Below are 27,759 nucleotides of genomic sequence, written 5' to 3'. Positions count from 1 at the left end.
TCAAACGGCCCCTGTGTCTGCTGAGCATCCATCTGCGTAATATGTCACCACTCTTGTGGAAAGAATGATCTTTACTTGTAACCTTTTTTTCCCTCAGAATCGTAATGACGCTCTCCCACTGCTGCAATATTCTTCAATGGTAATTAACGGCTGGCGTATGTGCACGACGCCACTCGGGGGTTAGAATCCAAATACAGTGGGCTGGAGAGTGATAATGCAAACCAATTCCCCCAGTGTCTTGAACGCGCACCACTGCCTGTCCCTGTCCACTCTGGCCTCCGTCCTAGGTGTCTCTTCTCCGGCAGTTACAAAAGCCGAGGTGTTCTGTTCACGAACGCACAGCATCACTGTCTTATATAATAAAGCCAGCCCAGAGAAACAGTCCAGATGCTTACAGTGGATTCCAACACCTTGAGCAACACCAGCAGATCCCCTCCCCCGGTGCCCAGGACGATGACCTCCACCTGTTCCAGCGTCACTCTAAGTACCAGGAGGGAAAACGTGAAAATGAAGAACGTCATATGCTCATTGAGCCAATACCAGATCTATATAGCAGAGATGAAATGCAACTGCAGTTCAGAACTGCTGCCTGTAACACCCAGCACAAAGTCTAAAACATTGCCAGGAGTGTATCAGTAGAGCCACTCCAGAAGAGGGCAGGCCATGTTACTGGGATGCCCATTCTGCAGCTCGACTCACCCACTCCCACTGAACACATGACCTCCAAAGCCCACACAGGCCACCTCCGTCTCTGACACTAGCCTTGTGTTTTCTTGTCCGAATCACACACACATTCTCAACTTTCACTCCTTTTAATCCTGAGAAGTTATTGAAGTTTCATACTTTTGTATTTTTCTGCCCACTATTGTTATTTTCTCATTTATTTTCTGGTTCAGAATCAACTACTTTTGTGAATGAAGCTGGGTCTTGGGCTAAATCTGCTGTGATCTTTGTGCTCTCTCATGTTACGGCTTTCTTTAGGCTTGATGGTACCCGATTGTACCAGAGCGCCACTGGAACCAGCACTCAGTACTGGGTAACAGTTAACACAGTGTTTTAAAAGGTGAAACATGTCCAGGATTTCATTGCTGATAAAAGTTCTCTGGGAACTGGACTGAAAGAACAAGTCTGCATGGATCCACTCACCCTCACAGTTACACACTGACTCACAGGAACGGCCACTTCCACAAAGTTTCCGGAACTTTTTAGAGGGTTCGATATCTTATTTGACTCACAGGTCAGTTTTTCAACTTGGGCTTCTGGCAAAGGTTAAAGGTTATTTGTCTCCCGCAGATTCAGAAAAGGTCACCCGTGCTTTTATTACATGTGCTTGACTATTGCAATTCCTTGCATGTCAGTATTGACCACTCGCTGCTCCATCGCCTACAGCCGGGACAAAATTCATCTGCCCGTCTCCTCACTGGAACACTGGAACACACATCTCTCCAGTTCTGGCTCCCTGTTCATTTTGGGATTATTTTAAAAGCTTTATTGATGGTTTTTTAAGCCTTACATGGTGTGGAGGCCTCAGTATTTATCCGACCTTTTACATTTTTATGTTCCCAAAACATGGTTGAGGTGAGCCAGTCAGCTCCAGCTGGTGGTCCCTCAGACCAGGATGAGGTCCAAAGGTGACCGAGCCTTTAGTGTGGCCGCTACTAGACTCTGGAATAGCTTCACATAAGATCTGCTCAGACCCCAGAGGTGTTTAGGTCCTCTCTGAAGAGGAATTTATTTGCCATGGCCATCAACTCAGATTGATACAGCATCCTTTTTCTTGCTTTTTTTTTTTAGGTCCCACACACGTTTGTAGAGTTTATGTTTTCTTTTTATCTGCGGAAGACTTGAGCAACTTTGCTGATTTGAAATGTGCTTTATAATTAAAGTTTGACGTGACTTTTGAAGTGCCTTTTCAAGGACACATCAACGTGCAGCTCAAAAGGCTCCGGGATCAAACGAACCACCATGACTCTTAGAACCTGAGCTACAGTCATCGGCTCTTTCACTGATTTGAGCATCTCCATGTTTTGTCTCTTTCTTTTCCTGCCTAACAAATCCGTTTATTGATTCTGCTGAGTCTCTGACACTGATGCTGCTCCCCCAGCACACATCCACCACCGAACATGTTTGTATCATGTGTGTTGCTACATGTAAGCATGATCCGTGCGTCCGTTATGATATTTGACCCTCAGCATCCTGTTGGCTTCTGTTAGCATCGTGTTGACGACTGGGCTCTTTATCCTGCAGCTGGAATTGAAACAACGTCTGTTCCTGCATAGAAACATTTCTGCATATTCCATGTGGGATTGGTCTGTTGTTCTCCCGCAGCCTCAAGAAAGTAGCGTCTGTCAACAGGAAGAACAATGGAAATCTGTTCTATAGTTCCACAAGTGCCTTATTATGTCTGTTCCTGCTAGGAAACTCAAATAGAGCTCTTAAATAATAATGGTTGCTTTTTTTTTTGCATATTTCAAGTCAAATGAATTCAGATTTCAGGTGTTTTCAGGGGTGTTTTCTTGCAACTCCACTTCATCATGAGCTACAGTACTTAGGCTGGGCCACAGAACCACCTCAAGCAGCTGATGGAATTTCCACTCGCAGAGCATGGGAGCCGCTGATACATGCTCGACTATAATTGGTTTTGTTACAGAGGGAGTTAAACGGTGTGGGGGGCCACACTCGACGTGGGAGCCGGACGACGGTGGCAAGGATTTGTGGAACTCTTTGAGGACAAATTCCCAATTTCCTCAATTTCTGTAGCAGCATTCAAAGGTTTGTTTCCCAGCAGGAAAGTAGGTCTTGTGTTCCGCTGCCTTTAGCCTGCTGCTATTTGCTAATCACACTTGAAAAAAGCACAAAACAACACGAATGCACAACAAATGCAGTTTTCATATGAAGCTAAGCATTTTACTTTTCCACCATCCTTTACAAGGCAGCTGGTAAAATAAGTATTTAAAACATTCCAAAAAGAGGATAATACTCAACATTCAATCCCACGGTCTTTATTCTCTATTTTGTGGTTGGGGTTATAACTGATTTTAATATGTATAATGGTTTATTATTGTTGTTCTAATATGAATTAACTATTAGAATTGTGGCTATGGGGCAGTTTATAAACTTTAAATCCGTAAGATTTCTTTTTTTTTCTTAACATTTTCAACATAATTGTAAATATAGCGAGTTTGGGGAAAAGCATATATTATTAGATGATTGTATGGTAAGAAATAAACTGTAAACATACATGACATAAATAGATTCTTATTTCTTCTTTTAACATCCAGGATGTTGTAATTTATTTGCCAAATAAATTACGTGCCAAATACTTCTAGAGTTGCTACAGTGGTAAATTTTCAGTTTCAGCTTTACTTGTATAGTGTACAGTATATATTAGAATGCTTATATATACACATATAACAACAAAAAATACTACAATAGAGTTTAATAGGTTTCACATACTCTACAGGCTGGACGATAGGAATCTTTATTCTTATAATTGGAATTCTTGTTAGCAAAAATTGGACACATCTATCTCTAATGAAGTGACTGGAACGTGAGCTCTGACCAGAAATAAACCCAAACGGGTTATTTCTCCACTTCTGATTCACTTGGAGAAGCCGCAGCTTTAATTACTGCCATGATGCCCCCAAGAGAAGAGAGGATAAGGAAGTTTTCTGCAATGATGGGTGATTTAGACCCCTGATAGTGGACCCTTCAGGGATGGATAGATAGATAGATAGATAGATAGATAGATAGATAGATAGATAGATAGAGATAGATAGATAGATAGATAGATAGATAGATAGATAGATAGATAGATAGACAGACAGACAGACAGACAGACAGACAGACAGACAGACAGACAGACAGACTCTCTTCTTTGGCAGAGTGATATTTGACATGGGCAGAGGGACTCACGCTGCTGTTCTGGCCGGACCACAGCACCATAGCCTGGTTGTGAGATGAGTCTCCAGTCAAGGCGAAGGTGGAGCTGTTCAGTTTGGGCTCATCCTGCCGCGCGGCAGCCGCTTTGCGCTCCTCTCCGCTCCAGCGCGTCACTCTGCGCGGAGCCGCACTCGCGGAAAGCGTCTGCGTCCGGGCTGAAAGGCGTCCTTCACTTTTAGTATCAGCGTTCCTCCTCAGACGCTTCCTGAGCTCGGTGTCGGACACGGAAGCCTCGGTTACCTCTTGCTGTCCACTCACCGGGGAAACTTTCGTCTTTGAGCGGAAGCTTTCGCCGGGGTCGCCGCTTGGCAGCAGGTGGCGCGTATTCCGTTCCATCACTGACACCGCGCGTTGCTGAACGCATTCGGTGGACCCTTCCGCGCAACGACGCCGCTGACTTTCTGCACTTGTCGCCCCTTTCACGGCTCCAAAAACCTCTCCTTTTATGCCCGCGTCGAATTTTAGCAGCAGTTCCTGCGGACGCCTTTTGTTTCCAGGTTGACATGACCTGCAGGTGATCTCGGATTTTGAGGAGCGAGAGAACCAAAGGGCCACCAAGAGCAAAGCCAAAAGCAGACTCTGCCACTTAGGAGAGAATTGGATCCCCCTCTCCATTGCTTCGCCGCTACGAACCCAAATCTCTTTTCCGCGCGTCGCTGGAAGAGAAACTGCTGCGCAAGTTGTGCCGTTGCCCAAATGCAGCACTGCAAAAGTCTAAGTGGTCCAACTTGGAGGATTTACTCAGTTGAAGCCCCGCACACAAGGGGGAGGAGCTGAGAAATTAGCCGGAGAAATTGACGATGTAATGCGGGGCTGACTTTATTTTTAGATAATTTTATGGCATTCACAATATGCTTCAGTCAGCCAATCATTAAAACAGCCAGTAAAAGCCGATGCAGCAAGTTGCTCTCTTATTTCTCCTCCCAGGCACATTTTCCTCCGAGCCTCTCCTGGTACAGATTTCATCATAATCTCCCTTCAGGGGGAGCAGATCTCTTCATTTACTAAATGAAAATTGAATGATTCTGCCCACAATGGACCACTTTAGATCCAGATTTTTCAGGTCGCAGCGGGTTTCCGGCTAATTGGAACGTGTTAATATGCAGTTAAATGTAGCGTCAGGCTCGATCTTTGCTGTTATTCAGCAATAAAAAATTCAACAGGCCAAACTAGGGAGACCCATTTTAACACATTGTCTGATTGTTGCAGCTGATTGTGCATCACTGGTAGATTTCACTTTTATTCATAAAATTACTGACTCGTTTTGGATGTAGACCCAATTCAATTCATAATATAATTGTACTGCATGGCACTGGAATTCAACTATTATTGAATACACAAACAGTGTGAAAATACAACTTAAAAATAACTTAAAGCATTTGGAAAGGAAGAAAAAAATACTTCTTTAAATTGAAATTCCAAAACGTGTAATCTGATGTTAGAATTACTGACTTTTTGTAACCTTGGACTGAAATGTTTCACAAGTTCATCCATGTTAAGAAGGTCGTCATTTTGGCCCAAGTCCCAGACTTTGAAGTATAGATGTTCTGTGGCCGCCTGCTGGAAATGAAGAAGCTGGAGTCACGTTGTCAGGTTGTATCTGTGTCACCTGTATCACGCTGTCATCCTGGGACCTCGACTCCAGTCAACAGATGGAGGAAGAACACGGGGCCGTTCTTGTCCTGAAACTATTTATATTGTGGGTGTGTGTCTGTGGGTGTGGGTGTGCATTTGACTTGCAACAGACTTTTAAATGTACAGATTTAGACAATTTATTACATCTGCTCTGCCTCCGTCCTGTGGAGTTCTCTTTCCACCAGTTGGACTCCGTCCACAGCTGGGTCACACCTCCTTTATCCTGGATGAGACACGTTGCCATTGCCAGAGCGGCTTGCCAATGACTTTTTCGGACATTCAGTCAATGAGAGCTTATCAGTCCCTGGAGAGAGTCCAAGTCTCCTGAAACCTCCGCACACCTTAAAGCCACCCCTTCAAGCCCCGAGCCTCCTCCCAGATGCTCCTCACACCCTAGCAGCTCTTATGGACTCCAGGACCAGCACCTGTATCATCAATGAGGGACTTTGGGGGGTTCTTGCTACAGAGTCAAGCCTCAGACCAGAAAAACTCACATGTAAGACACATTGTGTCACAGATTGGACACTTGCCTGTAATTATTAATTGGAACTCAATTTGCCCATTAATCCTCAAAGGCTCATTAAGTCCTTATATACACAACTGGACCATTGATAACCATTAAAGGTCAAATATCTTGAGGAATAGTTCCTTTAAGGAAATTCTCAAGAAGTACATTTAATCAATTAACGATGTTAACCGTATCATTTTCAGTCTTTTGACACCTTTTATTTAGATGTTAAAGCCAAGGCTTGATGTTACTGGGGACACGTTAACTACCAGGCACAACGAGGCTACAACTAGCTTTGCCATGAATAATGAAGCCTCATTAATACACTTAAACACATATCTACTAGTGCCCGTGCATTAAAGTGTTATGGTGATCCATAAAGTGTACAAAGGTCATTTAAAATGTTTGGAGCTCGTGACAGAACATCCTGATGCATAAGAACCCATTTGTGTAAGTTCCTGAAGCAGTAAGTGCTGGTTTTCCTCATAAGTGTGTGTCTACATGGAGATTTATGGAACCTATGGATGATGTACGTTCTGCCATAAAAACAAATCTCTGGCACCAAAAGGCTGTGATAGCAACCATAGCACCAGAACGGTGGTGCTCTAAACCGCCCTACAAGGACATGCATGATTGTGTGCATGTTTGTGTAGATCCACAGGGGAATTTAAGTGCAGTGAAGTGAGGGCTGAAATATGTTAACCAGTCACCCCTGTAGACACAGACTGAACAAAGGAGGTGAAGCGTTACTTCCTGAAAACATCTGTCTCACTCTGGTTAACAGACATTCTGATTAATTACTGCAAGTTTTTTACTGATTGTTAATTACTGAAGAGACGCATGTTCTTGGCTTTATTTGAGATATCGGGTGGTTTGGTGACGTCAATAGTCTTTCACGACATGGAAAATTTTGTGTTGTGCAGACTAAATTTCTCGCAACACAGTTGCCGTTAAAGAATCGGTGCCCACATTTAACCACAAGAACAACTACATTCTGATTTCACATCATTTCAAACAGAATAAACATTTATTTGCAAGCGTGAACCTGCTGCTGATTCAACGGTGACAGTAACAACTATCTTTATGATCCATGTCAATGACACACCAATAAAATGTGCGATCATCATTATTACTCCCCTGTGATGGTCTCGCCGGTAGACACATTTCCAAACACATCCAGAAGGGTTCCAGGTGGGGCCTTCTTTGTTAGCGCGTCTTCTGTCCTGACGTCTCGTTTCACTCTGTTAGTAACAAGTTGCGCGCCTCTTTCTTCTCATCCATTTAGAAATATTGATCTTTATAGTATGAATCATGCTCGGTTGCTATGGAAGCAAGACTGTCACTTTTAAAGCGAGCACGGACCATTAAAGCGAGCACGGACCACCCTCAGTGGTGCACTTTTGGCCATTTGTGAGGCCAGTGTGTGAGTCATTTCTCCTACTAAGTAGTTGTGCCTTGGCACATTTGATGTCTGTGGTCCAGGCCGCGGGGGCCATAGCTTCCAGAATTCTACACTGATTTGCCATCATAAGGGGGTCAAAAAACACCAAGCAAGTTACCTGCACGCTAGTTTGAAGTGCTTGAAATGACTGTCTATTTGTGTTGCTATGGCAACAGTGCCTGTGAAGTTGCGCTGTGACAACAAACCTTCGTTCATCGCTAACTGAAAGCAACACGCCACACACGGCAAATGTGACACACCTAATTTCACTCTTTAGCCATCTTGAGCTAATGTGCACCTTTCAGTGTAAGCTCCTCAACACTCTGGTGGATAAAGGAGCTCCGTTTCAAGCTCAAGGCTTTTGTTTATCCATTGTCCCATCAGGCTAGGAAGCTAACAGGGCTAATGCTTGATTAGCAGTTGGCTTCTCAATGTTGCTGGAAACTGCTGAGTACAACTTAAATAAATGTCCGCCAGAAAAATACTGCTGACTGGGGATTGTGTAGCAAGTTTCAGCACAGTCCATAAATCTGCACAACTTCAGGTCTAAAACAAATGAAAATGGTTGATTGTCGACGGTGACACACATCATTAATGTTTGAGTGATGTCGTTTGCCTCCCCGGATGGTAGCTGCCGTACTTTTTATTTTCTCCAAGGACTAGAGAAGTGACTGCTGTTTTGTTGTTTGTTTTGCCACCTGTTTCCCTTTTTCACCTTTTCCATTGCAAACTCATTGTAACTTTTTGAATGACGCATTGTTCCCAAATTTGACATCCAGATATTTCATTTTGACTCATCCTTTCACCCACACATATTTCACTTATTCTGACACAAAATTATCATGCTTCTCCCATTATAGCGCGACCTCACCTCAAAGTTAAAAACAGATGAACATGGCACAGAGATTACTTTTAATCAAAGAAGTGACACTTTATTATATGGCCTTGCTGGCTGATGTCCGCTATTTGTGTTTAAGGACATTCGGCCAAAAATGACAAAAGGATAATATAATTCCCAGACCAACAATGTGTGATGCTGTTTCAGAGACAGTAAGTACACTCAAATAACTATTACACAGGATGTTTTATTATTATTGTTTTTTTCTGCAAAAAAAAGTACTGAAATTTGGACAAAACAGCACATTTGGATGACCAGATTTAGACATTTTCAGTGGTCAAACATTGATTTCCGCACACACACACTTGGCATAAAATCCAAAATTTTCATGAAAAATAACCCTCCATTTGACTAGCATCAAGCAGGAAAAGTTACTTTTATCTTACATTAATTCAGCTGGAACTTGTGAATTTAGAATTATTTACATTTATGGAGGTCACATCTTGCCAAATGGAATGTCGGTGCATGTTCTAACCCTCACCTGCGGTTACAAGCTTTGAGTAATTACTGAAAAGGACAAGATGGCCAATACAAAAGGTAGAAATGAGTTTTCTGGGAGTTTGGTGTCACTGCTGAGGCTGGTAGATGATGTATGTGGATAAGCAGACAAAGACAAAGAAAATGAAAACCAGATTTTTTAACAAGGCAAGCAAGTGAATTCATGAGATCAGAACACTGAAAAATAAAAGTTAAAAAGACTTTAAAAACAAGATGTCCTTTCACAAAACTGTTTCAAATGAGTATTTAAGACAAACTGGGAATTAAACTTCATTCATCCGGGATGCACTGGACAGATTAAACATCTTATGTGGTTAAACTATGGGGTCTTGCTGGTTGGGGGGACATATTCACCTTCATTATGTTATAATTTTTTTATTTCAAATTGCTGTTTTATTTATATTCTATTCAACTGTCCAAGAAATATATAAGGTGGTTGGGGGAGGTTTTATGGAGCTGCCACTGTGGTTTTCTGCCAAAATCTCGACTTGTCTTGTGAAATACAAGGTGAGGACAGAGGCCGACCCAGTCCATGAGACGGGTGGACTGGGACTGTTTTAAAAAGCTTTCCGAGTGAGCCTGAAATATTAATCCTGGCTGCTCAGAAACATCAGTAGTGTCCTCAGAAAGAGGAAGCGATAATTATTAATGAATTTCATTTTCAACGTCCCTGTGACCTTCAGCATTGCTATCTACCAGCTGGGTTGGAACTATTGTAGAAATTCTGTTCCAATTCTCTGCTCTGAGTCAGAACTCTACATTTGTGTATGTCCGCGTGCAAAAGGTGACTTATTCATGGAGGTGAAGGACTGCACCTTTCGTAGATCATTTAATCACACTTATGTTTACTCTGATACTTTAATACCATTTAATATTTATCGACATTTCTTCAATGATCATCTTTCGTCTTAGTTATCATTAAAGAAACCCTTTCTTGAACCATTACATTTTAAAACTGGTCTGAGTTAATGACATTTGGCAAAATACCTTTCATGGGAGAATTTGCACGTTGCCTTCATGCACCTGATTTTCATTGCTCAAACTTCCGCGCAGACCTGCCACCCTTAGAGAATAATAGGAAGAGAGGCTTTGCTAATGAGGTGTTTAACTTTCAGTGGCCTTTGCTAATCAGTCAACTTTGACCTGTGGAACACTCCACAATTGAATGATTGCGAAAAGTTCAACGGAGCAATAATTCGATGGCTGTAATGGAAGTCTCTAGCTGATGAATGAAATTAAAATCAGATTGTCCAATAAACTGTCATAAATCATCATTTTTGCCACCTGTTGGGTCATGAAGAAGAGGACCGGAATTATGGGTGCGTTTCCATTGCAGAAGTTCCTGTAAAAGCTCCAGCCCCCTGTAAATCCCAGGGGGTTGGGAAATTCCAAGAACCGTTCCCCTCCCTTGGCCCTCTCAATGTTTGCATCTGCACTGTGGGATACGAGCCCTCGGCAGTAATCATTGTGTCCCTTTCTAACGGATGTCACCAAAACCAGAAAGCGACACGCACCAATGGCCCCGGCCCTGTAAAATTACCCAGAACTGCTTTCAGTGGAAATACGCCTCATGTGTCTGTTTCCGTAGTAAGAAAAGTCAATCTGCCTAAATTTCATTCACTACTCCATCAAGGTTGAACAGAGTTTACTGAACTGTTGGAAGAAACTAATATTAACAGCAAATCCAACCATGATGGATTAGCCCGACCTGGATATATGAGAACCTTCATGGACTTGTTTACCGCGTCAACCTCGTCCCGTATGTAAACTATCCATGCATGTTTTGCTGATTTTCGAAACCAAGAGGGTGGATGTGTGTTGAGACTTATTTAAGGATGCCTGAGTTTGCTGGAACAGCCATTTGGATTAAACAGACAATATTCTAATCCTGAACATGGATTTCCTTAACCGGCATGTCTGTCAAGCCCTCAAGGTCCTTCCCAAGGACCAATTCTACTCATTGTCATGAGAGTCATATAATTACTTATGTGATTATGATACCCATAGTGTTCTTTGGAATACCTTCAGCTCATTCAAAACGCTTTAGCGGCAGTAATTGCCAGGAAATCTCATATTTCTCTCATAACTTTCTCCTCATTGGCAATCCATAAACTAAAAAACAGACTTTGAAATACTCCTCCTGACCAGTGAGGTCATTAAAGGACAAATGCCATCATATTAGGAGGAGCTGATAGCGCCATATGACTATAAAAAAAACCATTAGACTGTTTTAAAGATATTGGAAACCAGAAGTAAAAGTCAAATGGGTGACTGAGACTTTTGCGATCAGGCAGCGGTGGAACCAGCTCATCTGTGAGTATGGTAGGCTGACACCATCTCCACATTTAACATCAGCCTGGAAAACTTCTTCAGTTTATAATTAGTAATTGTAGAGCTAGTAGTCCATCTTGTGACAGGATCTGAACACCAGGATCTAAAGTGCAGAGACCTGGGTTTAAGGAAACATCTAAACTTTAATGAATGCAAAAACTGCGAGGTGACTCAATCTGGCTCGAACCATGAAAAAACAGAGAGACACAGTGAATAATACATATACCAGGTGGTCACAAATAATCAGCAGGTGAGTTTCAACCAACCAGACGGTCCCAAATGACCAGCAGGTGAGTTTAATAAACCAGGTGGTTGCAAATGACCAGCAGGTGAGTTTAATAAACCAGGTGGTTGCAAATGACCAGCAGGTGAGTTGAAACCAACCAGGTGGTTGCAAATGATCAGCAGGTGAGTTTAATAAACCAGGCAGTCGCAAATAATCAGCAGGTGAGTTTAAATACCGTAAATCAGGCGGTCGCAAATAATCAGCAGGTGAGTTTAAACCAACCAAACGGTCACAAATGATCAGCCAGTGAGCCAAAAGGGGGGCCAATCATCCACATTGTCCGTCCCACTGCCCTGCAGACCAACAGTTAAAACACAAACAACAACCAGCATAGAAAACACAAGAAGCAAAACATCTATAGCTTACCATACAATGGATAGAAGCCCCCCTTTCTGGTTTTATTCTCATCTCCCAGTGGCTCCTGGGAAAAATGCTCCGATTAGATTGTTATTAGTTGCCGTAGTTAAGGCGGTGTCTGACCCTCATCTTAGTTATTCTGCTGTAGGTCATTTAGGTCTCACCACAATCTAATGGTGACAAGCATGTACTGTACCTCATTGTCTGGTAGGTTACTGTATCTTTTATGTTATAACTGGTGTCTCACTTGAATCCATACATCCCATAAACACACTAAGTTCTCCGATAGCTTCTTAACTATCAAAGTAACAGTGTTTCCTCCTGCAGCTTCCTAATGCAGCCTGTCGCTGCAAGTCATTTTTATATCTGCCATTTTGAGTGAATGATTTATGAAAACTTCAAGTGAAACTCCACATCGTTCCAGTTCTATACCTCCATTAGGCACCGTTATTGATGGGTCTGAAGAGAAGCATCATTTTTGTCACCGCTTCTGTCACAACTACTTTAAATCAGACTCAACTCAAAGTATTCCGCTTTCACTTCTTCCAAAATGTCTCCACACTTTAAATGCAGCATTTGGCTACATAAACCTCCTTTAATCCCACACACATCCAAATGGCTACAGGAGGAAAAGGAGCAGATATTGGTGCTCCAGCTCTCAAATATGTGAGGATCAAAGGATTAAACATTATATAAGAACTATATACTTGTTCTCAAGCTGCAGCTCTCCTTTGGGATATTTCAGCATTGTTTTGATGTCCAATAAAATCCTCATGTCCAAGCTGTTTAAAAGTAAGATGGATTTCTGTTAACCACCCATCTGTCCCAATCATGGTAGCAATAATAATAATAATAAAAATCATTATCACACCTAAAAGACTTATTTCCTATAGTCATCAAGAGTGGGTGATGTTCTGTATGTATTATAGAATATAAGTGCTTTTATAGGCGTTGGCTAACAGGACTAATGTTGATCCACTCGAACAACAAGCCGCTAAAGAAACCCACCGGGGTACGATTTAATTGTGAATGTCTCGTCAATGATAAGCCGTCTGCAGAGTCATTTCAAGGTCTGTGCCTTCTCATTCAACTGGCAAAGGAAATATTAATTAAATGACAATACAGCTCACTTACCAGAGCAACTAATTGGCATGTCAGCATGTTCTAAATAAGACTCATAAAGGGATGAGGCTGCTTGCACAGCTGTGATTTCCTACAGAGCCGAGATGTTGGTGGTTGTGGAACCAGCTGGGATTTGGAACAGCAGCAACGTGTATTGAAAGTTCCCTTCATTACTAGCAAGACAGAGAATTCCAGCAACTAATAAACAGTCAGTCCGTCAACTAACTGATTCCACCTTTTCTTATCTTTTCTTTACTTTCTTTTGTCTTTGTTTCCTCCCGTGGGGGATTAAGTTCTTGGCACAGACTTGTTAAACCAACATGCTTTACTGAACCAGAAGAGGCCGCGAAGAGGAACTGTGCATCCATCAAAGCTGCCTCCGTGCAGCAGGACACCGAGAAGGTTGAAGGCAGAGCATGAATGAAAAGAGTGATTTGATGAAAAGATTTATGACAGAAACCACAGGCTGTGTCGTTTTGTATTTATGGCTTAAAAAATTATTTGGAAGAATATTATCGTCAGCAATTATCGTCATTTATTAATTAATCCACATGCAACATAGTGTATAAAGGTTAAACGGGTGGATTTTGTGTAGTTTACATTCTGTCATTTTCTATGGGAAACTGTTCTGTTTACACGAGCTTCTATTAAAGGCCAAGACCCGACTTGCAGGATTCATCCCAGTGCTTTTCCCTTTAACAAGACAAGAAGGATGCCAATTATGGGTCCTTTGCTACAGCATCAATTCCCAGACTTCCTTTTTAAATTGGACACTTGATTTGCAGAGGTCTGTGGAACGCCAAATGTCTCCCAGGGGTTGAAGGCTCACAGCGAGCTGGTTGCAGTTGGATGAGTGGTTGATTCCTGAGCACATGTCAGCGTAGTTAGGAATCGATCGATTGATTTCCAAAAACAGAGGCAGAATTAGGAGGTTACCAAGTAGTGAAAGATGGCTAATGAGCTTTCTTATCGCAGAATTGTGTGTGTCTAAATATGTGAATAAAGTGTCGAGTATGAACAATGGAAAATAACATTGGTCGGGGGGAGACCCCAGCCTTTGCTCATGGGCTTATGGTCAGGGTCTCCTACAACTGGCACATCCAACTGTCTTGTAGAGGAGCCACATGGAGGAGTCCTGCATTTGGGCCTAGAGGTTTTTTCTGATATCCACAGAAAAAAAAGACATTGTAACTTTTCTATTTGCATGCAGACCTTTTCTGGCTGTTCCTTGTTGAACCTCCTGTCAGTCTCCCAAAACATGAGTCCTGGAAGGATAAAAGTTCAAATTCCATGCAATAATTTAGACCCTTTTTCTTGAAATAATGTTGGAAAATCAAGTTATTAGACAGATGCAAGGATGATCAATCTAATATTACTTTGTTCTCTCTTGAACTTCAGAGCTGTATACTGACCTCCAACCCCGCTGACCCACTCAACCAGCAGCTTATTCAATTCCATATAATGTATTTTTGTATGTATATTCTATACTCTATGCCTCTCCTCTCCTCTACCTCCCCTCCCCTTCCCTCTACCCCTCTCCTCTCCTCTCCTCTCCTCTCCTCTCCTCTCCTCTCCTACCTATTCTATCCTCTACCTGTCCTCCCCCTTCTCCTCTCTCTCTACCCAGCTGGCCATCAGCAGGAGGGTCCCCCTACATGAGCCTGGTCCTGCTCAAGGTATCTTCCTGTTAAAGGGGAGTTTTTCCTTGCCACTGTTGCTTGTCTGGGGTTAGGCCCTGGGATTCTGGAAAGCGCCTTGAAACAATTCTGATGGTAAAAGATGCTATATGAATAAAGATTGATTGTTGCTTAACTCAAATCTTAAGGACTGAGATTTTGTTTGGAATTTTAAATGTTTCCATTCTTGATAAATATGCATGAGTGAATTTGACCTAGTGGCATGAATAAATAATATAACACTGGGCATCCTAAACTGTATTTACATTAATCCTGACTTAAAATACAGATTGAGTTGCAGAGATACTGGTCACTGGCCAACATATGAAAATAAAGACAGGGAGTGATCCTTCATGCATGTGGCAATCAATTCAGAAAAATAAACATATAATATAAAACAAGTAAATGAAAATAGGCTTCACATTATGTATTTACATCTGGATCGGCCGATGGTCGGTTCAGCAACCGGACTGCCATCAGCTTCTTTAGCCAGTCCAGCTCTTCGATCCTTCTCCCTATGAGATGGTCACTGGTTCCTGCCCATTGACCATCATATTGTGCGACACCTCCTTCTAACACACATCTTCCCAGGATTGCTCAATCTCCAGCCCATATGCAGGCTCAGAAACCTGCTCATCTCTCTCAAGATCGAACAAAATCCACCAGAGCTGAACATTTGTAGAGTTTCAAGTCTGGTAAAGCTATTAGGCATACTTTCATATGCCTGATGTCGGTCTTATGACAATAGGTGTTGTAACAATGATAATGATAGAAAGTGTAGCTAGGTAGGTAGATTGTTATATATGTTCTAGCAGCGACAGTTATATATGTTTTAAAGGGTGCTGGAATGGCGTTGAATGACATTAGACTCTCCAATCTCTATTCCCCTCCTCCTCCTCCTCCTACTGTAGCTCCATCCTGCTAATGTGTTAAAAGCAACCATGTGTTGACACCTCTTGATATACTTGGGGGAGTGCAAATCAAGACTCTCTCTTCTGTAAAAGCTATTTCTCACTGCGGTCTGTGATTTAGGAAACAACAAAAACACTTCAGGACCTTTAAGGGTATCGTAGCTGTTTATGAAAAGGAAGAGTTTTGCCCAACATTTAACAGATTTGACTGTGAAAGGGTTCATATTAATTCAGGTCTTTGTTTCACAAAGGTCACATTTTAGTGTAGTTACGTCAGTTATGAAAACGACTGTTTCTCACATGAAACTACTTAAATTCACTTAACGGACGCTGAAACAGAGATGTAAAGGTGAGACCTCTAGGTTGGGTGGATAATAGATTTCATTGATTCCTCTCCATCGTGAACGAGCCAAGGTTCTGAAGCTTTATAATTAGTTTCAATGCTGTGTATTCAGTAAGCAGGAAAATCCAATCAGAGAATCATTAGTGAATGCAGAATACTATTGATTTCTTTCTAATGTAAAATGAAAAAGTACGAGAGCTACAACTACAGACGGAATTAAGCTTTTTTGCTCAAGTTGTGGCCTCCCCAGTGTGATGTGTGCCTGGATTTAAAGGGGAAGCTGATAGAGCTTGTGATTTATCACAGAGAATACAAACCAGTTGAAGAGGTGAACCGTTTCCCCTGAAACCGCCACTTTTGTTGAAGGCTTTAATGATGGGATGGATGGGGGAAAAAATAATATTTTGGGGGGTTGCAGGAAGACATTGAGGATTTGGATCAGGCTCAGCTTGACGGAGAGTCGCCCCGAACCCAAACATGCTGGATTTTTCCTGCCCTGTTTCCACATCCTGGCGGAATAAAGAAAAAGACAGAATCAGAAAGTCGACAAGCAGAACAACAAGATATTCAGGTAATACGCATCAGACTCAGCCTGCCTTTGAAAACTCAAAGACACAAAAATTTCCATCTCTCTCTGACTGATGCAGCATCCGAAAGCCTTTGAGTTGTTGTCCGTGTACAGCGCTGAGAGGCAGGAAGAGACCGCGGAGTCCTGACTGGAGTTAGATTGGACCCCTCCAGCTGATTAGTCATATTTCTGTTCTTGAACACACACACACACACACACACACACACGTATGTGTGTGTATATTTATTTATTTATTTATTGCCATCTTAAAACAATTCACTATTTTACGTTCAAAGAGATGGCGGCGCTCCATTTGTATCTCCCAACTATGTTTATTTCATTATCTGATTCCTATGTGAAATTTGCCCCTGACAACCGATTAAACGGAAGCGCTTCACGGATCATAGATAATCAATGCCGCCTAATATCAGAGGAGGGCTGAGAGATTAATAATGCAGGTGCGCTAATGACTCCTCGCCTTTTTTGTTTTGGGCTTCTCTTGTGTCTACATGGTGGGAGACTTTTCCTCCACATCTAATGAAAGAATGCAGCATGTAGATGGATTCCATCACACGGGGGTTGTAAAAAGGACCTCCCTGACAGATGACTTTGATTTTCATGCATTTAATTAGATGTAATTAACAGATTTGCCTGTATTTGAGGTAATCAAAGCTGTTAGGATGTTAATGTACACAGCAGATCCTTCACTGTCATTTCTGTTGTTTTTGTAAAAAAATAAAAAACAGGAAAGAACAAGAAAGAGCGCTGTAGGAAAAGGGAAACCTCTTGGTTCTAACACACATATTTCTACTTTACTTTATTAAATACTTCCATATCAATGCAATTAGATTAAGAATAAGGTCATCACGGGTTACGCTTTTCATTACTGTTCTCCCGGTGTCCTGGAAAATAGTACCGCAAGTTACTAATTTAACTTAATAAATGGTGTCCAGACTAAAGTCATTGACATTTTGATTCATTCATTTTGATTTAAAGATTCTTACATTTGCTGCAGTAAGAAGGCTCTTGGACATTCGTTATCGGCCCCTGTTAGTGCAGACAGACCCTCCAAAATCTGGGTACTTTTATCTTTTATTGTCACAGCTGTGGGCAATCTCGCCCGTGAGTCAGTTCGCTCCACGCACCTGTTATGAATCAGAACACTAATGAGCCCCCTTCTTAGTTCCCGGAGTTACGCCAGCTCCCTGCCAGATCGTCGTTCGTGGTTCTGATGACTTTCCAGCATTTTCCTGTTTGCCTGCCTGCCCGGTTCCGACCTTGCCTGTTCCTGACCATTCTATCTTGCCTGCTCCCTGGTCTCGACCTTGCCTGTCCCCGACTATTCTATCCTGCCCGCCCGGTGAATCCTGTCTATTGTCTGTTCCTGACAATAAAGCAGTGTTCAGTCGAACTCTGGTGTCGCATTTGGGTTCTCGTCTGGTCCCTGACAGTACGATCTGGCTAACAATGAACCCAGCGCACAACCCGTCCCCGCTGGACTGACTGGAATGGATTGAGGAAATTCTTCAGACAGCACCCTGCTGACGTGAATGCCACCTCATCCAGGTCTCATGCTGTATTTCAGATTCTCCGGTTGAAGCAGAAAATCAAAGCCTGTGAGGAGAAAAAAATCATCACTTGGTGTGTCTAAGGTGTGTCTTGGTGTGTCTTCTCGGAACCATGCTGAAGTCAAAAGGGTGTCAAAAGCTCTACAGCAAGTCTTCTCAGGTCGTGCCAGACCTCGGAGGCCCGAACTGAACGTGGGGGCGGAGAACGAGGACCGTGGGTTGGAGTCATCCGGGTCACAGGAGTACTGACCCCCCACCCACCCATTCTTCCCATGAGGGTGACCCTGGATATTCCTGGGGACGTCAGTTCCGACCTTGCCCGTTTCTGACCATTCTATCTTGCCTGCTCCCCAGTAAATTCTGTCTGCTTTCTGCCCGGTCTCGACCTTGCCTGTCCCCGACTATTCTATCCTGCCCGCTCCCCGGTGAATCCTGTCTATTGTCTGTTCCTGACAATAAAGCGGTGTTCAGTCGAACTCTGGTGTCGCATTTGGGTTCTCGTCTGGTCCCTGACATTTATATCTATTGACACAACTGTTATACCACCCTGCCCTTATTAAACATGTACCCTCATAGAGTCCGGTCTGCACAAAGGGGGAAATGCAACAAAAAAAAATGCCAATACATTTAAATAACAGTATGGATTTATGTGGATTTGTTTGAGATGTAAAATAATCTAATTTAAGCAGCCCTTCGACTTGGAATTTTTAAGCAAACCAGCAACAGCCTTACATCTAGTTTTTAGTTTAGCATCCACTAACAAGCATATTTCATCTGTTGCGGTTCTGGCTGCTGCAGTCTGGACAGGGGGGAGACAGACAACAGACCAGATTGAAACTATGACTGCAGCCAAGTCACAGGTGAGCGTATGAGACAGTATGTTTGATGGAGGAAGCGGGAAGGAACAGGAGGTCATTTTAGTCATGTATCTTATGACAAAAAGGGCCAAAGCTTCGAGCAGAAGCCAATGGTAAGATGATTGCCAGCTAGGTTACAGACATATCAGACAATAGTGTTGTTCTGATTGTTTGGTGCTATTTGCTTTTCTTTTTTTTTTACATTGTGTAATGTACTGTAATAGGCTTAACAGGCTCCCCAGCCTCACCAGATCAGCCGCCTGTGACTGAGTAAGCTCTTCCATGCTGACGTTCAGGCTCCATGTGCGTCGTGCTGAAGGAAGAGCGCTGCTAATCGGGTTGTACACCTGACAGGACAGCCGTTGTGATCCAAACTAATAGAATGGGCCTGGCAATCAATACGAGTCAGGATGGACAAAGGTGATTTAGCAGAGGATAGCGCTAATGGCAATCAATGGCTAACCTGATGACAGTTCTTAACCTTTACACCTCTGAGGATTCATAAAAGAGTGAGAATCATCACAAAGCGGCAGAGAGACTGGTGCCCCCGTTTTAATTTCTTTCTTGGGCAGCTGCCTCTTTTTTCTTGCTGATTCAGGAAGAAATAGCAACGCAACAAGGCAACACCGCTTTAAATCAATATGGTACTATGATCTTGGTTTAACAGTTACCCTGCTGTACTGGTTGCATCATCCATAAAGCCACACAGGTAAATAAAATATGGAGGAGGGTGGCACATAATCAGTTGTAGTGTTGAAGGTTATTGATTTGATTAATACACTGGAGAAATAGAAGTGTCACAAAGGCCATAGAATTTTAATTCAAGCCATATAGATGCACGTGGGTGAGGCAAATGGGACTTCCATCACATGGGATTGAACCCAAATGACAGGCAATCACATGTATTGCTCTCAGTCTGTGGATTCCATCGGTGTGGTGGGGGAGAGGAGGGTACTGGCTCAACTGAACCCTCTCTCCGTCAGCGCCTGGGGGCCTGAAATGGACTCCCTGATAGCCAAACCTCAGGAACAGCCAACCAGCCGGGTTTCTCCAATAGCCAATGCCTGCAATAATTGATGCTGCAAATGCGGAAGGGTGGTCACACCAAATACTGATTTGATTCCCTGCATTTTGTTAAATGCAAGACTTTTCTCCTTTAATCTCAAAGGCTTCCTCAGCTCTACAGTTTATACCTGCCTTAAACTTTTGCACATTGGTTTACAGATCATTGTATACAGCTTGCACGTATTCTCTTCTTCATTTCATTTAACTTCATTTTTCGTCTTTTTTGTAGCAGATGAAGCGTCATCCAGCTCAACAGACTCAGAAAGCGTGACCAGACTTGGAGCAGACATCCTAATCACCAGACGTCAATAACCAATCAAGTGTCTGTGCACCGATGTCACAGTCAGCTGTCAAAAAGATGTCAAAAAGCATCATGAGAAAGTGCTGCAAGTTCCCTGGCTACTAATAACCACCTTTATTTTCACTGAGGGATCTTTTTCAGAGCACTCCCAGGCAAAGTTGAAGCTGAGACGCAGTCTTTTAAAATATGCTCTCTTGTTAATGCAATACTGATTAACGGTCATATTTTATTTAAGAGAACACTTCAGAAATGTGTTAATGTGGCGTAATGAACATGAAGGGTCATAAATAGATAATAGCTACTGAATCCTGTGGACAAGAATAACATTTAACACTGCTGCTTTTGCAGATTAGGTAAATCTTCATACGGATGCTATAACTGCTGTTGGTACATTTTTGGTACATCAATGCCGTTTTTGCCAGAACTACTTTACATCTGATGTGTCTCCTTTCCCCCCATCATAAGGAAATGAAATAAAATGGAGACACCATACAACATGTCAAAAATCTGAAAAGAAAAAGATTTAGAGAAATGATCACCTAGGTTATTGCTTTTCCAGACCATCATGACTAATAACTGACAAGGTGTTTAATTGTGATATCTAAATGGACTAATTCAAAATACACCCAGTTAAATAAAATCTAAAAAGGGGCACAAAAAAAAGAACGATATGTGTGAATTTATAAAAGAAGTTATTGCTTTCAGGTCTCATTTGAAATCGTAGTGGTGTGTGTGTATTTAAACAAGGCTTTGATTCATGCACAGACACACTCCATGATCCCCCTGCTTAATCCCTCCTTTGAGTGGGACAAGGACACCATGACAATTTAAGACCTCATCCCACAAATTCTCTTAAACAGTCATGTTGACTGATCACAACATCGTCTGTGGGATTTAGAGACCACTGCTTTCAATTAATCACCCCTAATGACCATTCCAAATGGGTAAACACTCATTCCCTACTTTCAAATTTATAAGCGATGTCACCAGTGGTATTCTGGGAAGCTTCAGTGTTCAATTTTGCCTCACATTCCTTGAACAGTAGTCTAGACATTTTTAAAACTGCAATTGGACCAAAGCAGCATTTTGAAACTTATACAGCCTGCAAAAAAAAAAAAGTAACTCAGAAATGTGACTTTTCACTGCAGGGACTTTTGAAAAACCTTTGTATCCCCCCTCCAACCAAGAGTGGAGATCATGTCCCAGTGACACCAACAGAACCAGATCATCTGCATAAAAAAGCAGAGACCCAATCCTGAGGTCACCAAAATGGCCCCCCTCCAGACACAGGTTAGAACACTTGTCCTTGAAGTTTATGGACAAAATAACAAAAAAGGGTCAAAGCCTTGGCGGCTTCCGACCCTCACTGAATCTGACTTTTTGCCAGCAATTGAGACCAGAGAGAAGGATCCCGATAACAACTCAGGGAATTCCAGTATCCCCTAAAGAACGTCAGTCAGGTATGATAGGTGTGTTTACATGCACCTCTAAATCAGACACATCTCACTGGAGTGGCCTGAATAATTTACACAACCAGACTTCATGTAAATGCAGTTTGGGGTAGTTGGATTACAGGTGGAGTCACATCCTCCCGCTAGCTGATGACTTTGTTGACCACGGCGGTTGACCTTCTATGTCACACCACAACAATCCATAAAGAAGCGATCCAGCGAGATAGCGGCCACGGCTACATCAAAGGCAGCGATCAGCATCGCAGGGGTCTCCGGACCTTTGGTTCCCACCTGTTGCTACCACACAGCAGATTGTTCAGAAACAGCCCAGTGGGACACTTCTGCTACCAGGTCAAATCTAACGCATGCGTGGATCACATAGACTAGCTCGCGGTGGCCTAAAGTTAAATGTTAGCACCATTCACCGATGAAAACCACAAGATGATCCAAATTCTTCTGACATCCTCTCCTTCAGCAGGGTTCAGAACCCATAGCTGTTTGAGAGGAAGACCAGATGCATCACCAAATAGGTCCATGGATCCTTGTCACAGTGATTGGTTTCCTCTGACACAACTAAGAAACAAAGTAGTTTGTTTAGAGTAATTCTCACGCCATAAACACAAATAAATGCAATTAACCACAACACCATCAATAATCCCCCCCAGATGCCTGCCAGGATGGTCTCTGGACTAAATCAACGCTGGTTGTGTCAGCTGGCGTGCAGACATCGGAGCCGGCCAGCCTCCGTGTCTTCGCTGGCAGCGAGTCTGAACAAGAACATGAAAGATGAAGCACATCTTTATCAGCAATGGAGGCTGTCGGTGATGATCAGGGGAGGCGATTATATTCTGCTGCCTTTCTTGAATATTTGAGTAAATGTGTCCTAATGCGATGGCCATTATCTAGTCGTTGTCACATCTAGTCTAACTAACTCTGTGGTGACTGACCTCAAAATGGCTGGATTGAATATTATTTAAATGTAGTGAACATGTTTTAGGCGTCAATGGTGCAAATCTGACAAGAGCAGGCCAACCTGCTAGGGACTGAAGAGAAGGAAAGCTCAGTAATGTGACGCAGCGTGCTGTCAACATAGAGACAATTTAACCTTCAGTATGAGCGTCCTTCTGGGAAATTCTCCTCGTTTGAAAATGCATTCATTGCCATGCATGGCATTTCTATGCAGCCATTGTGCAATCGCTGTCAAACCAGAAAAAATAAATAAATAAAACATATTGAGTAAGTTTGTGCTACATGGTGCAAACCAGCCACAGACATTGTTGTCAGATGTCGTAGAGGATCATGTCAGTAAAAATGACATATTTACATACATTTATTCAATACATTGACTTTAGATAACACTCTTAATTTGATTAATTGGTGAAGGCTGGATAGTGTGGGCCCAGGGGCAACCAGAGGGAGCCAAGTAGAGGAACAAAGTCCACTATGTAACCTTTGACCCAATAAGAGGCACAAGGTCATATAAGAAACGGCTTGAGATTCAGGCAACCAAATAGGAAGGAAGCAGGTGGAAATCTAAAAATAAAAACAACAAACCCTGTAAAACACAAGAGGCAAACTAGAAGTAACACAAAGTTAATAGACAATCTGGCAAGAGACCCAGAGGGGAGGGTTGAAATAGACTGGAAAACAAGACACAGGTGAGACACATCAATAATCAGCTAAGGCAGGACAGGAAGTAAAATTGGCTACCAGGGAGAACAAAAGTTTCAAATTAAAACAGCAAGCATAGAAGAAAACATACAATACAGTTTATTACCAACATTTCAAATTTCATATATCATCATTGTCAAGTCCACCATTTCATTTAAACTTTATAATTTCTAAAATCCTGCACACTGTGGGACTTTCCTGAAAAACAGTTGTGTTTTCTCGGGTGTGTTTAATCGAACTCAACGTTGCTGCTGACATTTAGCTTTCCATTACAGCTCTACGAGGCTTTGTGAATTTCAATGTCGCTGTGATTTTATCTCATACATTTCAATTCTTTGCCTGCACACCTCTGCTGTTGTGATAGCCCCCTTGGGGTTTCATGCCAACCCTCTATCTTTCTGTCTAACAGCCTCCATGCTGGGTTTTTCCCCCAAGTGTGAGGTAATTACCTCCCTGTGAATCCTCTGAAAACCAGATTTGCAGAAGATATGATAAAAATAGCTGACATGGATTTCGACATAATAGTCACATTGTCTCACAGAGAAAGCAGCTTCTAATGAATTCTGATGAGGTGTCACCCTGATAATTGCATTTGTGTCATTCAGATGAAACCAGGATACCAAATATTGTTGGCGAGGTCTGCCGGCGGTCGTCAGGCAAAAGCGACTTGCAACTGACTTCGGGACAACCTTGATTTTGGACTACCTGCCTGAACATCTTGCCTTGCCTGAAATCCTTGAATGACAACCAAGTGTCTGATGCAGTGGGCTGCCTCTAATATCTGCTGCTTGCAGAGATCTTTCGTTGCAGCACAAAAGCAGCTGTTCCTTAATTCAAATTCCCACTAGTCAAGCTTTTAAAGTCTATAAACAAGAACAATTTAGGACTTATTGATTAAAACCTCCTCTAATCCTTTTGAGGATGGTAATACCTCTGATGAGACAGAAATGAATCAGCTGAAAATGTTTGAAAGCCATCAGATTAACAGTCCCCCAGAGTGTTTTCACAGCCAAAAACTTCCTGATTCCAGCCAAGGTCAGACAGGCTCTTGGTCCCTCATGCAGCTCCTATATATTGTTGCATTGATTGGCTTCTAACGCTCAACCGAGCAACTTCACCGAGGATTCCGGACATTGTCGCCGGATTTTAAAAGAAAATACAAACGTTCCTGTTGTCCTCACGTTGCCTTGTTGATCAAGAGGGATCTACCCTGTCAGCACTTACTGATCCTTCAGCGAGAGCTCAGAGAAACCACCTGTAATTTCTTTTTTTGGGAGGTGACAAGAGGTCCGTATCTCAAAAAGACAAAATCGGAAAGCAATTGACAGTCAAAATCTACTATTCCATTGTTTTACCATTTAATTTATATTGTTTGTCAATTTTTCCAGTGTCAGGCGGATATTCCTGGTTGTACAGCCCCGATTTCCTAAATAAAGGACACAACCACGTAGATTTGAACACTAACCATTAACATTGATTTGTGTCCTTAATATCTGCACATGTAACAGTGACATTTGCAATCCTTTTGTCTGAATTACCTCGTTATTATGATTTCTTGACATTTCCATACATTAAAAAGCCCAATTTTCTTTCTTTGCTTAAAGTCAAAGTGAAATACAGTCGGTGTGTAACCAAAGGCAACACCAGAGAAAAGTGGCCAATTCCTGGTCACGGTCAGCGTGAACAAATCTCATATAAACCTCTGCAGGAATTAAGTCTTCATTCACATGTTGATTCACAAGAAAACCGCAGTATGGTTTCAAAATGAAAAGAAGACGGGAAACAGAAAAAAGGGGAAACAAAAAAAGACTTTCTTGTGTTCAAGCTAATGTTTACAGTTAAAAAGTTCATCCTTGCTCCATACAGCTTTAAAAATGCTCGAGACAGGTCTCCTTGAACAAACGCTCTAAGTTAATGTGTGTTCATCATAAAAGCTTTTACACATCTACATGGAGAATTTGTTTAAAAAAGGTTCACTTTTCCTGATTTTATTTTTATTGTTATTTTATTTCACTTTCTATAATTAATGAAAGTGCTAGACTCAAACTTTACTGACCTTGTTACACACACACAAACACACCACTAGATTACTCCTTCAGCTGTCTTCCCTCCGTCTCAGGTGAATGGGGACCTGGATTTCAAGGCCTTGAGCATTGAGCGAAAGACTACAGTGTTGGAGGGTCACTTGCTGTGCAGAATAATTAATTGAACATGTCACATATGGCTTATTAATGCGAGTGCTTCAGGTACCCCAGTATAAATCAGCTCTGCTGCACATTGTGTGAACTTCTATTGTTAAGATAAATGCGCCCACGAATTCCTTTGAGATTGAGTCTTTAAAAAGGTTGGTGAGTGAGAAGAGATTATTAATTTATTGCTAATTTATTGCTGCGGAACAATTTTGTGGTCTGGTGAAATCCTGGACAGCAGCACAACGTGTAATCTAATTCCCTTCTTCAGCCCTTGAACATTTTCAGTGTCCTCATTGCTTTAATCCAAACAGAATACTCTGATAAATGACTGAAGGATATATTTAATATATTCCAATGTGCCTTACTTCCATCCTAATCAAAGCAATCCTCTGAAGCATGAACGTCCACATTTGCTCCTGATGTGAGACCGTTCACTCAACACTATACTCTCAGCTTCACACTTCAGCCTATACAATTAAGGGTCGTAGCTACTGCTTCAGCTCTACTAAAGTCACAATATTTAAGGCCGTTTCATTGACTAATATTAACAGAAGAATTAAGTCCAAACTACTGTCCAGTGAAATTTGCTAATTCTGTGCAGACAGGTGAATGTGAGGAAACAGTACACTCTAAATCCTTTGAGGCCACTATAAGCTTTCTACAAGAGGAAGGTTTTTTTTTAGCGCAATCTTAACAGTAGAGAGGGAGACCACCTCCCTCACCTGGAAAGGGAGCTGGTTCCACAGTAGGGGGGCTGACTTCTAAAGATAATCTACTCCTAAAGATAAGAGCAAGCACAAGAGTACCGGCATTCACAGTAGAGCCTTCTATTAGGTTCTATCAGCTTTTCTTGATGGAACAGTGATTCAAACTCTCACTTTGGTCATTTACATTCTCAAACACTTCCTGTTTCTGCAAAACAGAAATAGAGAGCCCAATAGAGAGTCTTTGTTCCACAATTAAGGTCAGTTACAATAAACATAGAAGAATGTGAGACTACAGGACTATTTTATTTAACACCTATTTTGTCTCACTGAGGCCTGGCAGCATGAGTTGGGGGTGGGGGTGGGTATAATAGCTTAAATGAATCAACAATCTTAAATTATCATCGGAGCACTGTGCCAAGGTTCAAGCTAATTGTCGAACACATTCGTGATTACTGTGGGTGAAAAATGACCTTAATCGTAGCTGCGTAGTTGTTGATTTTCCGCGCTACTTACGATTGGTCAAAACCCGAGAGCCGGCATAAACAGACCTTTAGCCCATCTAGATGAGTCAGAGCATGCAGGAGTCTCATTTTCCCTGGCAATGTCTGAAATGGCACAGCTGATGGTCGGGGATCCGCAGGATAATATGATTCCTACTCATTGCCGATGCTATTGCCATGCAGACAATGGGGCGGGAAAATTGGGCTGTTTTCACAATTGTTACGTCGCTGACCTCCTCTCATCAGCACATCTGTCACATTCAGATGGAATCAGAGGGGTCGCGCTCACACGTCCATCTGGGGAAAACAGGTTTCTGTTCTGCATCTTTCTGCAATAACACTATAAACACAAACCCTCTCTCATTACACTCCTAAGCCTTTAAGGTTATAGCAATCTCAGAATTAATGGTAAATCTGTTCCAAGGCCTTCCAACTACTGAACGGTTACTGCCTTCATAACAAAAAGACGGTTTCATTTTGCATACTCTGGCCATTTCCACCAGTGAGATGGATCGTAAAACAAACAGAGCAGCAAGGGAACTCTACAAGAACTTAATCCCTGGAACTGGAACTCGTGTTTCTGTTGCTGCAGCTGTCCTCTCTGGCATGAAAATATACGCTTGCCTCATCCCTACAAAATAATGAGAAGCCCCTGCATACGTCTTGGCGTTCCTTTAAATTCCAGTTCCAAATGATTCCCATTTTTTCACTCCCGCGTGTTCGATCCAGCCTCCACCATGATATAAATTAGCATTTGTCCTCCAGATAATGGTACCATGCTAATGTGGTCTCCAGCCATCCAATGGTTACCAGCCCATTAGTGGTGATTCCACCGTGTCACAAAAAATTGGAAGCTGTCTGCAAAAATGGTTATTTCCCCATTTAATGTTCCCACTCTCTATCAGCCCAGCACAGGCTGTGCTCCGACGCT

The 27,759-nt window shown here is 42.3% G+C and overlaps 1 protein-coding gene and 1 long non-coding RNA gene across 5 annotated transcripts in view; both read right to left on the bottom strand.

Moving 5' to 3' along the window:
* The window catches only part of LOC130527137 (VPS10 domain-containing receptor SorCS1), a 69,336-nt gene extending 64,625 nt beyond the window's left edge, over positions 1-4,711 (bottom strand). For 2 of the 4 annotated variants that reach the window (XM_057035330.1, XM_057035329.1), the window contains exon 1: positions 3,916-4,711. In XM_057035330.1, the coding sequence (XP_056891310.1) occupies positions 3,916-4,557 (642 nt within the window). In that variant the 5' untranslated portion in view covers positions 4,558-4,711. The remainder of the gene's footprint in view (positions 1-3,915) is intronic. The other 2 variants (XR_008950941.1, XR_008950940.1) reach the window with 2 other exon arrangements.
* An 11,838-nt stretch (positions 4,712-16,549) lies between these two features.
* LOC130527630 (uncharacterized) lies at positions 16,550-18,563 on the bottom strand. The gene is made up of 3 exons (XR_008951085.1): positions 18,399-18,563; positions 17,521-17,793; positions 16,550-16,710 (listed from the first exon to the last, which is right to left on the bottom strand). It is a non-coding gene; the product is annotated as an uncharacterized LOC130527630 (long non-coding RNA).
* Between the last annotated feature and the right edge of the window lie 9,196 nt (positions 18,564-27,759).

Source organism: Takifugu flavidus, chromosome 6 (genome assembly GCF_003711565.1).
Source record: "Takifugu flavidus isolate HTHZ2018 chromosome 6, ASM371156v2, whole genome shotgun sequence".
Lineage (NCBI taxonomy): Eukaryota > Metazoa > Chordata > Actinopteri > Tetraodontiformes > Tetraodontidae > Takifugu > Takifugu flavidus.
This window is presented reverse-complemented; position numbering and strand designations above follow the sequence as displayed.